The sequence below is a fragment of the Pinus tabuliformis genome, chromosome 2_2, assembly GCF_031772625.1.
Source record: "Pinus tabuliformis cultivar Carrire ecotype Pingquan chromosome 2_2, CPIR1, whole genome shotgun sequence".
Taxonomy (NCBI): domain Eukaryota; kingdom Viridiplantae; phylum Streptophyta; class Pinopsida; order Pinales; family Pinaceae; genus Pinus; species Pinus tabuliformis.
Window position 1 is genome coordinate 112,904,707 of NC_142300.1, and position 14,649 is coordinate 112,919,355.

Here is a 14,649-nt window from a genome sequence, read left to right on the forward strand (position 1 = left end):
TAATTATGCAGTTTATTTGCTACGGAAAACAACGAATAATTCACAACTGCAATTTTTACCATAAAAACTGCAGAAAAAATAAAAGCATTGGAAACAGAGAAATCCTAGCACAAACATAAAAATGACACGGTTATCTTTGGACAACTGTACCCGGGTCCCGGAAAAACCCAATGTGGAAAAATCGGTGCAGCAATTGAGGGTTTTATTATTATTATGTAGCAGCAACTCTGAGTAAAATAAAATGGATGTCAATCTGGCATTTATATCTGAGAGAAATACTCACAAAATCACTGAGGGAATTTTACCCTCCTCTCCAAGCAATCCCACAACAAACTGAGCCTCGGAATTGGCTCTCCAAACCCTTAGGCAGACCCTTCTGCAGCGACCTTTGTGCAGCCCAACTTGCACTAGTTGGAAACTGCCTCTGATGATGATGTCATGCCCGTTGCTACATATGGAAGTGATTCTCCCAGCCTCTTGGGAATTCCCCCCCCCCCCCCACTGCAAGCTGAATCGACTTCTCTTCTTGCTGAATCAAACTGCCCCTCTTGAGGTACTGCGCAGTCCTTGAGCAACCTCCTGGAGAATAAACTCGACCTCTTCTCACTGCCTCTTTGGAACTAGAAACTCCTTCGTAAATCTTCTACTCTGCTACTTGTTATTCGGTCACCGGCTCGATCTCACAGTTGAATCGCCTGCTACTGGAAAATCGAATTGCCTTGATCACTAAGTATCTGCACTGGTGTGTTCTCCATCTACCCATCGATCTCTTCTTATAATCTCTAGTTGAGACTTCAACAGCCACAATTAAAACTTAATCAATGGTTGAGATCATCTCTACGTCAATCTGTGTGAATTTCTAGAAAATTCTTACTTTTCTCAATTAATTCCTATTAATAAACCAATTGTAATATCCCTAAGGAAATTTTACAATGATAAACAAAGCATGCATAGCAAAAATACCCACAAAAATTCCACACAAATTAGACAACATGAAATAAGCCAAATATTGCGTTGGTCTAAGCCATTTTATTATAAATGTATGGGGTACAATAGAAGTTTGTAAAGTGTGCACCCGGGCTTGCCCAAGGCAAGCTAGCGAAGCCCAAGTGATGAAATCAACTGCCCCAACTGCAGGATCGTTGTCCCCTCTATAGGTCTGCGTTGATCCCCTAGAAAACTGAATTGTTGATTGTGAAGAATGGCTGATTTGACCCTCTTTCGGTGCTCAGAAAATTTTGGGAAATTAGCCCCAATCTCTTCACCAATAACCAACCAAAACCCAGAAAGGGTTTGGCCAAATGTTGATCCCAAAATTTCGGCCCAATTTCCCCTCACTCCTCCAGTTGTTGGGTATTTCGACCCACCTGTAAATATCCCTATTTAAGGTCCCCAAAATGGCTGCAATACTCAGCAAATGCCCCTCCGAAATTACCCTACAAGCTACATCCTCAATCCTTCTTCCTTCAAGCTCCCATGTGCGGCACGAGAGTACCACTACACAGGCCCATGTAATCCCTCGTACGAGTTGTGTTGGCTCTGCAATCTCCCACAAATTGGAGCCCTGAAATCACTCCAAATCTTCAGCAATTGATGGTCCTAGGTTGTCCCTAAAATCCCAACAAATTCCCAACTCCACAACCAACTCCTCCAAAGGTAGTGTATTCCTCTTCTGCATGTCGCCTGCTTTCCAACTCCACAAATTCACTTGGCAAGCTCCCTGGTCAAATCTGAAATGATGCAAGACACTTCCTTGGGCTAGCACTCAAACTCCACCGTAGGTAGGTGAGATTCTCACTTGAAAATCTCGTGTGCTCAACAGCGCATGCAAACTTGGCTCTCAACTCAAGCATGCTAGTCAAGGGTGAATGTTCTGATGATCAAAGATTGCCCAAAATAAGCGCTCCCTCCTATATTGTCATTGTGCCTCCAATTTCCCCATGTGGGGCCCACCCTTAGATTTTCCCACTCTCTTGCCCTCCAAGAGTGCGCACTACCAAGAGGGGTGCGTATTGCTTCCTTGGGGTTGGCCCCCACCATCCACTAACCATTTGATTTCCTCTTTTCTCCTATGTCGGGCCCTTACTTTAACAAAACTTTAAGTGGGGTCCCACAACCCACTTTTCCTAAGTAGTAATCCAAAATTTTGACAAAATTGATATTTTAGCAATATTGCTAAGTGGGAATATCACAGTCCTCCCCACCAAAATGTTGTTTGTCGCCAAGCAACTGCAATGTTTGATACTGAAGAATTTGCTCACCCTCCAAGTGGCATCCTCCTCGGGTAGGTTCTTCCACCGATCAAAATTCCCTGATGACTTTGCTCCTCAACTTCCTCTCCCTGTTGTCTAAGATGGCCTCAGGCTCTAAAACTAGTTGCCCACCATCATCCAATGGAAGTAGTGTTAAAGAATGTAACTAGGTTCGGTCTTCATAAATTGTATTTGAGTCATAATGAAATGTATTATCAAAAGAAAGAAAAAGAAATTTTTATTATTATTAATATGACTTATTAAAGCATGGGTTTCATGCTTGGGTCATCATGTTTTAGGTCAAAGTCCCCATTGAGGACTTCTAGGATTTATTTAGAGTCATTAGAGTCATTGTCCATTTAAAGAGACCCTTCTTGGGCTTTTGAATCATGTAAAAAAAATTATTATTGAGTCAAATAAGTCATTTGTCACCTCCACACCAAGTCGACCTCAAATAGGGTAATTCAACCTCACCAAAAGCCTATATATATAAGCAGTTCAAATTCATTTCGAACACTCACACATACAAGTTCGATATCCAAGAAGGAGGTTGAAAAAGTGTGAAATTCCAAGAAGAGAAGAAGAAGTGCTAGAAAGATCAAGATCGAAGTTTCTGGGTCATCTCTCTCACACATGTGGATTTTATGGTCTACTACTGGAGGGTCGAAGTGTTGTTGTTGGATCGAAGTCTAATTGTTGGGTTGAAGTCGTTGTTAGGCTAACTGTTGGGTCAAAGTTGTTGTTGGGCTACTACTGGGTCGAAACTCTACTAGATCAAAATTGTGTTTGTTGCTACAAGTTGTTGCTGCTAGATCGAAGTTATTGTTGAAAGGGTTATCATCTACAATAGGAAGAAAGGGTTGACTTGGTGTGGAGGAAGTTTGTGTCTAGGTCAAGAGTCTTGGATCATCTCATGAAATTATTAAAGAAGAGTTGTGTGAAAATTCCGGACCCTGAAATCCTACTGTAGCAACTAATAATATTTCTTCTATTTGTTAAATTAATTAAACAAACTAATTGTAGTTTCCTACAACAAATATTGAAACATATACATTACAGTCTTCACAAAACAAATACTGCGGAAGAAAAATAAATGTTGGAAAATTAGAGAAATTCTAGCGCACACATAAAGATATTGACACAGTTATTTTTGGACAATTGTCTTCGGAAAAACCTAACGCGGGAAAATCTATGTAGCAGATGAGGGTTTCTTTATTAATTTTGTTGCAGTAATTCAAGTACAACAATTCGGACAACAAAACAGAGGAAAAAAATGACAAAGATTTAGTAACAAATTTCTCACTCTCCAAAACAACTCCCTGACCCCAAGATGGACCCTCTGCCCATACGCTAGTGTCTCTGCATCACCCTCTATGCAGTGCTTTAGTGGACTGCATCTCTCCTCACTTTGTCACTTCCTGAATTCATCCTGCACTACTCGGACCAATATTGATACTCTCTCTCTCTCCCGCAACTCACCCTTTGGCTCTATCTCCTCCGTTGAACTTCAGCCACTGAGAAAATCGATCTGCCTAGGCAGCTGAGTAACTGCACTGGTGTGTTCTCCATCTACCCATCCACTGCTTCTTATAATCTTCTGTTGGAGCACCAACGGCCAAGAATAAAACATAATCAATGGCCCAGATTATTTCCCAGTCGATCCGTGTGAGTTTCTAGAACATTCACACCATGACTTAATTAATTTTGATTAATTAATCATATTTCCTAAGTTTGGACTTGGGAAATACTAAAAACCAGTGTTGCGAAAATCGCGATATAATCGCGATAATATCGAAAAATCGCGGTTTTTTGAAAATGGCAATATTATCGCTCGATTATTACGTGAATTATTTTTTTCGCAAAAAATCGCGAAATAATCGCGATAACTTGAAATTATCGTGATTATTTTTCCCTTTTTTTGGCCGATTTTTTTATGAGGGGGAGGAGGTGACACAACCTACCCAGGCTACCCCTATCACCAGTAGAGGACGTGGTCTACCTCCTGTAGCTCCTAGTTCTTCAGCTTCTAGAGCACAGCAGAGTCCACTGCCAACTCCACCGGCATCTACATCTAGAGGGAAAGCTATTGCATTTTCTCGCAAGAGGGGCAGAGGAAATCAGTGGTATTAGTTATTTGGTTCATTTCATTGTATATGACATTATGACTCATGATATGAGATACATTATTATATTTTTTGTTGATATTTTGAGGCTGAGTTGGGACTCAGGAGTCAGGACTGACTATTCAAGACATGATTCATTGTTATGTGTGATGTAGCACTAGAAATGATATTACACATCTTATATATTAGTTATTTTATCATATTTATGTGTCAATGTATTTATTTTATGTTGTAGATGCTTTAGATATTAAAAAAATTGAAAAAAAATGAATATTTTTGTATTTACGAATTTTTCCCGATTATTTCTTGATCTTTACGATTATTTCTGATTTTTTCCCTCGCCGATATTATCCCGATAACGATTACTGCAACATTGTTAAAAACTCATTAATAAATCTAATTAAGTCGTCTCTAGGTGGAATTTCCATAAACGATTTCTAGGTATTGGAGAATATATATATTCTAGCCTCTCCACCAAATATTGTGGCTAGAACACATCTGATGCTACAAAAACTAACAAGTTGTTGACTAGGTTTTCACCTAGATAGGGTTTTGCCCTGGATGTCCGCCTACATTTGGTGTCTTTGATCTTCGTGCTATTGTTTTGGTAATTGTTTGATGAACTAAAATAAAAAAACACAAAAAAGTTAATAAGAACATAAGAATCTCACAAGTAATTATCAACATAAAGAAAATCTTTCTACCTTTCTGATTTTCTAACAGGTAGCTCCAAAATTGTTGTCACCTGCTGGACCAGTACCTTAGTAAGGCATGACACATGGAAGACATTGTGCACTTGGATCCCCGGTGAAAGTTCTAACTCGTAGGCCACCTCACCGACCCTCCTAGTGACTCAGAAAGGCCCATAAAATCATGGTTGTAGCTTCTCGGCCCCCTTTTGCTTCAGCATGGACTGCCAATAGGGATGGAGGCGCAAAAAGACTAGGTCCCCCACCTCAAAGTGTCTCTCAACCCTATGCTTATCTGCATACAATTTCTATTGGTTTTGTGTTGTCTGTAAGTTATCCTTGAGAGCCTTGAGAATGTCTTGGCTCTCCTGAATCCAAACTTTAGCCCTTGTGGCCTAGCTGTCTCCAAAGACAATGTCAGCAAAAGATAAAGCATCATAACCATACAAAGCGCGGAAAGGTAACGTACCTACAGACATGTGATAGGTAGTCGTGTCTAGATGATCAAAGATGATCTCGACATACGGAATCCACTTTAAAATCAAGATTATACAAGTCAAGAATTAATATTTTTATCCTTACTAGTATTATTATTATTATTATTATTATTATTATGATACTATTATTTATAAAATAATCTAAAGTCATTCACCTTTAATGGATTAATAAAAACAAGTTCTCCCATGAAATAAGTAAATTAAATTGAGAATCTTTTACTTGGCAAATTGAAACTCTCTCTTGGAATAAAATAGTAACTCCACACTTAAGAGAATGTAACTCTCCCTCAATAATTCAATGTATGACAAAAGTGTAACTCCTCATTAAATGCACATGTAACTCCCTCATTCAATTCGATTTGTAATTCTCGCCAAATACTCTCTCTCTCCCTAATTCGAATTGTAACTCCTCAAGACAAGTGTACCTCTCTCTTTGTTCTTGGGATGAGTTACCATTCTCATCAAGTAACTCCTCTCTCATGGAATTCAATTATCCTACTATTGGCTCAAGGAATGAATTCATTTTGTAACTCTCATTTCTCATCTATTTAAGCAAGAGAGTGAGAGTTGAGAGCAACATGTTCATTGTGAAGGAGAGCTAGAGTTGAGTGTGTGCAAGAGAAGTGTGAGAGCAAGTGAAGAGTAAGAGCAAGGGAAGAGCTGGAGCAAGTGTGTAGGACAAGATCTAATCAAGAGGAGGAGATTTTCCAACAAAGAGCAAGAGCACTTCAGCTGCAAGTTGATCAAACATTGGTGACTTTATTCATTCCCATTCTCTCTCTCTCTCTGTGTGCACTCTACTGAACAATAGAAGTAGAATCATTTAGGTTTCCCCTTGTGGGTTTTTCCCTAATCATTGGACCTAACTCTCGGTGTCTCATATTTGTGCTTGGTTGTCTTCATATGATCCTTAAGTTTATGTTCTATCTACAATTGTTGTTCTAAAAAGTTGTGAAGAAGAAATCTGCATTCTAAGTAATTGTAACAACATAGTACATTCAGTTTTTTGCAAAGAACATTCAATTTTCTGTTCTTTCTGTGCACTCTGCTGAACAATTGAAAAAATCTAATAGAAGAAGAATCATTTGGGTTTTTCTCTTGTGGGTTTTGCCCTGGTCATTGGACCTAACTCTCAGTGTCTCATATTTGTGCTTGGTTGTCTTCATATGATCCTTAAGTTTATGTTCTATCTACAATTGTTGTTCTGAAAAGTTGTGAAGAAGAAATCTGCACTCTAAGTAATTGCAACAACATAGTACATTCAATTTTCTGCAAAGTACATTCAATTTTTTGTTCTTTCTGTGCACTCTGCTGAACAATTGAAGAAATCTAATAGAAGAAGAATCATTTGGGTTTTTCTCTTGCGGGTTTTGCCCTGGTCATTGGACCTAACTCTCAGTGTATCATATTTGTGCTTGGTTGTCTTCATATGATCCTTAAGTTTATGTTCTATCAACAATTGTTGTTCTAAAAAGTTGTGAAGAAGAAATCTGCACTCTAAGTAATTGTAACAACATAGTACATTCAGTGTTCTACAAAGTACATTCAACTTTCTGCAAAGCACATTCAGTTCCATTCAATTTTTTGCAAAGTACATTCAATTTTCTACAAGTACATTTAGTTTTCTACATAGAACTTTCAAGTTCTGCAAAAAAAATTTAAATTTCTGCATAGAACTTTCAGATTTTAACAAGTACAAGCCTCGATACCCCGAAGCCTTGCTGTCGAATGAGGGAGAGGGGGGCTCCTCCTCTTGAATTGAAAGGGGTGGGAGATCCCCGAAGCCTTGCTGTCGAAAGAGGGAGAGGGGGGCTCCTCCTCTTGAATTGAAAGGGGAGATCTCCCACGATCTAAGGCCAAACAAAGAAACTCTATACACAGAGAAAAAAATAATAATAATAATAATTTGACACTAGATATCTACAACTCCCAAAAGACAGACCTGACTATAGATATTTAATACTCCCAATAGATATCTATCCATGAAACCCAATCTAACTCCAAGAAGCTCAGTCCCCAAACCTTTAAACCATATTAAACTGTGGATCTAATGATGGAATGTATGAAGTCCTGTTTAGATAAGATGTCCTGAAAATGGTGTTGGAAACATTGTATCTAAAAGCAAGAGTCATACCTCTTATTAACCAGGATTTGGAGAGCCTACTTCAACCTAAATCTAGGTTGTCAAAACTAAACCCCCAAATATTTGAGCAACCTACAGGGTTAACTCAATTAGTTGCAGCCATTAATGTCAATGCCAAATTTGGACCTCAGAGAAGTTTACTATTTCACTATTTCAAATATCTATATTTGATGATTCCATCAACGCTAGCATTTAAAATATATGTTGCGAAATATTTTATTATTTGTAATTATCTTAGTGAAAATGTCTCACTACATGCATGTGTGGATGTATTTATCACTTGTTTATGGCTATATTGTAAGAAACGGCCCCCAAGTTGTTGTACCTGTACCTGAAACAGCCTAAAATATCGTCAAAATGCAATCGAAATGCGGCCAAAATGTCTAGGTGGAGTTTCCTGATTTGGAAACGCCTCCGAAATGTTTCAGCAGCGTTTCAGCCCAAATATGCTCTGTTTCCGTAACTTTCTTGCCTCTGCGAGCTCACTCAAGCACCCAAGAATGGTGTGGGGCCCTTTTATGGCCAAAAAAGATTTAATCTACCACTAAATTTTATCTCTAATCACTCCACAAACTAATTTATCTCTAATCAATCCACGCTCTAGTTCTGCTAAAAAAGCACCTTGTTCTATTTTTGTTAATGAAGATGAGGATGAGGATTATAAGATATGTAATTGTACTTGTCATTAGCTCATGTTTTATTTCATTTTCAGCACATATAGCCACATATAAAGGTTGATTTTGGATGTAAAACTTCATGTATAAAGGCTGATTTTCGAATCTTGGATGTACAGCCTCATGTATAAAGGATAATTTTGGATTTTGAATCATGTAATCATCTATGAGAGTTAATATAGACTGGGTTTTCCTTCTAAAATGTCATTCATGTGTCTCATTCTTTTTTTCTTGACAATGCATTATTAACTTATTTGTAAAAATTATTACATATATATATATATATATTTCACACAACATTTTCATTTTCCAGGGTCGCATTTCCAGCCATACCCGTTTTGGAAACTTCCAAACATTTCGGCATTTCATGCAACTTAGATTTATGGGGATCTAGTACAATGAGCACCGGCATTCTCTCCGGCTATCCTCAAAAACTCAGCAAGCTACCCCTGTCTTCATACTACTGGAGCTTTTTGGAACATGCTTTATAGTTATTGCTCAATAGTCATGACATTTTGCCATATTCTAAAAATTAAGTTTCCAAGAACACCCAAAAACTCTAAAATGTTTGTGTACTCTGCAAAATAAAAAATGAAAAGAAGCAACAATTTTTCTCCATTCCCAGTTAGAAACAAATCCTACAGGCAAAATAGATAAATATACACTCCTCCAATCTCTTTTAATCATGTAATAATGGTGAATGTAAATCAACATAATAAAGAAAGGCAAAAGGGCATGGATTCACTAGAGAGGATAGCAGAGTTTCAAACTATGTGCCCCCAAGTATCAACAACATAAAACACGAAATGAGTGGAAGCATGTTTTTAGAAATGTTAATCGCAAGCATCAAAAAATATCTGCAACTTTGGCGTAGTCTATGTAGGGCATGGCACAAAATGGGGAACAATAGGAAACTGTTTCCAGAAACAGGAACAACATTTTTCAGGTAAAATCTGCCTAGTCCCTTGGGTTTAGCTCAAGGGGTGGGGCAAAGTGTTTGCGATCCTCTCCACCCGGGTTCAACTCTTGGGACATGTTGACCCATTGCGATAATGCACGAAGAGTAGGTGACCCCTGGATAGAGCTCCCTCATTGAGTTCTGGACATTTCAGCTCTTTCTAAGTCATAAACTAATGGTATATCTGGCTTGCGGGCTGTTGGTGTTTTGGCAACCAAAAGATTTGATCCTGGGCCTTGCCGAGATTACTCCAACAAGTTACCAATTCATAATGGTTAATAAATAAATTAAAAAGATTAAAAAAGAAAGAAAGAAATCAGCCTAAAAAAAGCCATCTCATAATCATTTTCGTTTTGTTGGTCTCTACTCTATTTTCAAAAATCACAACTTAGAAATTCAAAAGGTCTTTAAGTTTTTCACTTCAAATGGCTTCTATTTTACATATTAGCATTAATGGACACTTTTAGGTTTATTGTAGGGGAACTTTCGTTTTGAAGGTCTTAAATAGTGCAAATACCCACCACCAATCACTTAATTTATTTAAAGAAAACATTGAGATATACAACATAGAAACCATTGGACCCTCTGCTGCAGGCCTAATAAGTGCATGGCCATACTATCGTCCATAACTACAGCATAAAAGAAAACAGATTAAATGTTGGTTGCAACTACCTACATACAAAAGTCTACTAAATATGAAGACTGCGAGCAGAGGAATTTTCATAACAGAAATAAGTTGTAACATAAACACACACAATGGCTTACCTGTACCATCTCACTGACAAAACTCAAGCCACCTGGCCCAATAATTGACCCTGCAAGTAAGTATCCAGTAATAACCTGCCAGAGTTGATATAAGTTACAAACCATCATGAAAATTAGTACTAAAATAAATGAAGCCAAGAGCTGCTAAGACTGTCCACATTTATGACAGGCCAATCTTATATCCAAAAAACTCAACTTCTGTTGAACCATTAATTTGTTAGGCATTTCTGGAAATATGAGAAACTGACCGGCTGCCCAAGACAAGCAAATACAATGCCACCAATTGCGGCAGAGACAATGACGACTACTAAATCGAAAATGAATCTGCATGGATAACAATACAAACCATAGAAGTTAAGCTAGAAGATATGAGAATGATTCTAAGGCTTGAAAACATTGAATTGAGCTAAATAACTTTCATATGATCACAGGGAGAAATATCAAGCTTTATATGAAACAACTACCAGAAAAATTTTAAAAAAAAATTTATACCTCACATCCAACTTCAGTATTGGATATTTTGATTTCGGATTAGACATTATGAAAACATTGTCCTGAAAATACATCCATATAAAAGCATATTAACACAAAACAAGACGAATCTCTAAGAAAAGTTTATTTAAGTTTAGGACTCTCATAGCAATTAAACTTCATTAGAGAGTTATTGGAAGTACTAAACCTCACCAAAAATTAAGATTCACCTTTCTATCAATTAATGTCGGCATATCATCTTCTCCATTCTCATTGTCCAAGCTAAAAACATCCTGCAATTGAAATGATCGTGTTCCACTGTGAAGGAAATCAAGCAAATTCTGCACGAAGTTAGACTTCAGAATAAAGAAATTGTCTTAAAAATAATCTGGCAAAATATCAATATGAGATTTTGCATGACCTAATCCAATATTTAGTTCTGCATATTTCACAAGAAAACCATCTTATTCATCGCCCTAAGAAAATGAACTATTATATACAAATCGTTTTTTTTAACCAGAACGAAAAATTCTGGAGAATTGGTAACTTCGAAAGATTAGCCACCACTATTACACCAGGTACAACTATTTCATAAGTGCCACAAACAGACCAGCTACATGTCTCCAGAGACTTGAACACACGTAGCTGGGGAAATGAATTGTTCACCAAACTACTCAATCTATAAGATTCTTTGACCTATTATATACCAAACTTAAGACTACTAAATTCAATTAGAAAATGTATTTTTCACATCAACTGCAAATACAGGGCGAAGATATGGAAATGTAGGTCTCACTTTTCTTCTTTAGTCTCATTTTTCTTGGGCTTGTCATGAGTAACCCGAGCCACAGTCTCCAGTACTGCCTGAACAATATATTTATATCAGTATATGTTAAAAACTTGCAAAGCAAACCTCAGCTTCTGTTGTGTACTAAATAAAGCTAAAAGATAACAAAATTGCTACATATAAAACAGAATCAACTAAAATTGTATCTTGATTTATCTCCGCATCTTCAAATACATACAAAGTATATGGGCTTATGGTAGATGGTGAACCAACCTTGGGTTATTCTTGAGCATGTTGTCTAAAGCATACTGTAATTTGCAACTTGTATGTTTCAATCCAATCCAAAATTTGAAACCCAAATTTCAATTAAAACTTAAAAGGTTTTGGAGTGTACCTATTCAGATTAATAGATATATATTCTAAGTTATAGCAAATCACTACATAAACCAAATCCTTTTACAATGAACTAATTTGATACATGTAGAATACATATTCACGGCTTTCTGTCTAAGGTTAATGTTCAGAATATAATGTAAAAATTATATATAGTTGGCAACTAGTCTAATTCTCATGGTCCAAAATTTGGGAGTTCAAGTTTTCATAAGCAAGTGATTTTGGCATGCACCCATTGGCATTAGAACGAATATTTTCTAATACCCACTAAAAAGACCAGTTTTAGTCATTCTCTGTTCATGTGTACACATTAAATTTAGAAATCAAATAAAATAAAAGTATCTTAATGTCCGTAAACAACCAAAATAGGCCTATAGGACTAGGAAGAACATTTGGCAACAGCAGTAAGGAATGCTTAGAGCATCTCCTGAGAAGTTCTAAAATCTTAGGTTAAGTAAGAAAGGAATTACATACAATAAAATAGAAAAAAGAAGAACCAAAAAGGATAACACTTAAAAATGAGATACATAATACCCCAGGGCAAGAAAGAATCCTAGTCAGTGTTGTGCCATGACAAGTCCTCTAAAACACAAATAAGACAATGGGGTCCATGGAAGAGTTACATCCTGGCCAGTATCCAAATCAGAAGAGGAGACATCATCATCATCTACTAGAAATTGCAATGCCTAAGACTGACAATGTCCTCTGGAGAATGACCAGTGCTAAGAGGCCTTGGCTGTACTATGCTAGGGAGAAGTTCAGGACTCTTTGTTGTACCTCCCCTAACATTCAAAGTAGATGAATCACCCGCAAGAGAGAAGAAACTTGGTAATGGGCATCTATCCACTGCTCTATGATGAGAGAGGAAAGGTCTCCATTCCCCTATGCTGAGTGCAAATAGTGGTAAGATGAGGTGGCATCATGATCTCTAGTGCAAGGTAGGTACCATCTCCCTATGCTATTACTGTATGTAAAGTAACAATGTTAGATAGATTTCTTGAACCCAGATCAGATTTAATGTTCGATAAAATTTCTCAAAACAAAAATAAAACTAATTTCTTCGGATCTGAAAATTTGTAACAAAAAATACTCTGGGTTCCTACCTGAGTTATGCACAGCAAAAATAAAAAATAAAACCATGCACATAAAAATTATTTGACACAGTTTTACCCTGTAAACCCCAAGTGGAGAAAACCAGCAAACTTGGACTCTATTCAGCTTCGGAAAATTGATTACAGCAACCGTTTTTCAGGATTTTTAACAGCATCAAATCACTCGGAAATTTCGGCAGTTCGACCCAGCAAAAAAGTAGTTGTACAGTCTGATGCAAATCAGCATGTATGGCCCAGCCAATCAGTCCACAATTTGGCCTTCTTCAGCCCACACAAATTGACCAATTCATCCCTGTCATATCAGTCTGATCTATGTTCAATCAAATCAACTTGTACGCCTTGGTATCTCAACCTCCACAAGTCTATTCGCTGCCCTTGAAAGATAGCCTCTTCCTTGATCCAAACTCTGTTGTCACTTCGATCACCTGTCATTGCTGAATGCCCAGCTCTTGTGCCAAATCAAACTGATCCCTCCAACGGCCCTATTGTCGCACAAATTGCACAGGCACAGTGCGACAACGGCTCCGATCGGGGGATGTCACTCTTATCCCCGAGCTCTCCATTCTAGCTGTCTCCCAACAACAAGCTATGGGGACTAGTCCCTATGGAAGATAGAAATACAAGACTTGTTGGAAGACTTGTTGGCAACCAACAAATCCGGGAGACACAGTTGAATGGCCAAGCCACTTGGTTAATTTAGCAAGATTTATAGATTAGATCAGATTTGGATGTCATATCAATGCCTAATGGAGTCAATTTCTTGCTTTATATCAATTAAATACCAAGAAACCGGATGAACAACCGCTGCTTGAATGCTTAACTATCCTATATGCTCTGCAAATCCTAAGACTTAGGTGTGATGCAAGAATCTTGATTACTTTTATTTAGATACCTACTATTTTGAAGCTTGTCTCTAGAGAAGGTTGTGAGAAAGAGGCCAAGCGGAAGCAAACAAAGACTTGATTAACGATACCTCCCCTTAGGTACTAATCAGCCAATGCCTCCGGCGCTGGAGACACTGTGGCTCTGACAACTGCAAGGTCACCGTGTTAACCACTAAAGAGGTGCTAAGCTCCTCAAGCTAGGCGAGAAAGGTAGTCCTATTATCTATCAACCAACTTTATGCTTGGAGATAAGTTATTAATGCAAGACTAGCTTAGAATGCTTCATGCAAGATTATGAATGTTCTCGAATTAAGATTGCTTAGTGACTTTAAGTACTTTGTTATACTTATCTTATGTCAAGAATACTTAACTGATGAATGGAAAGACAATCTTAGTAACAAGAATATGTGCGAATTTAAGAAGTGCCAACAAGATGCAATAAATATCCACAATACAATTGCTCAAGTGTTCATAGATCACAAATATGCCCAAGATAAAGATATCACCCACGAGAGATACTAATCATGAAATGATAACGAAATTAATGGCAAGTAGAACTAGAACACTTATTCACAAATATCTAATGATTCCTTCTCAAATCCCTTTTTTTAGACAATTAGGAGTTTTTCCAAGATAAAGCCAATTGTTTAAGAGATATTGAAACAAGAGATGCAATCAGATTGGTAAGTCTTCAAGTTAGGAACACTTAGATTTCAGATGCCAATATACCAATTAGATTTTCAATTTGCTCAAGAGGCATTCAATGATATTCAACTGGATTCACAATTACTCATCTCTGAGATTGATTCACTTAGGCAACCAATGTGTTAGTGCGATAGCAATGAGACATTTCACCAGCTTGTCAAATCATTTAGAAAAAAAACTTATGTAAACAATGTTT

General features: G+C 37.4%; 1 protein-coding gene across 1 annotated transcript in view; it reads right to left on the reverse strand.

Moving 5' to 3' along the window:
• LOC149191618 (K(+) efflux antiporter 5-like) overlaps window positions 1–14,649 on the reverse strand; it is a 379,177-nt gene that overhangs the window by 292,898 nt on the left and 71,630 nt on the right. The window contains exons 3-7 of the mRNA XM_089406719.1: window positions 11,369–11,436; window positions 10,803–10,890; window positions 10,594–10,655; window positions 10,350–10,425; window positions 10,102–10,176 (exon numbers count right to left, since the gene is read on the reverse strand). Of these exons, the coding sequence (XP_089262845.1) occupies window positions 10,102–10,176; window positions 10,350–10,425; window positions 10,594–10,655; window positions 10,803–10,890; window positions 11,369–11,436 (369 nt within the window). The remainder of the gene's footprint in view (window positions 1–10,101; window positions 10,177–10,349; window positions 10,426–10,593; window positions 10,656–10,802; window positions 10,891–11,368; window positions 11,437–14,649) is intronic.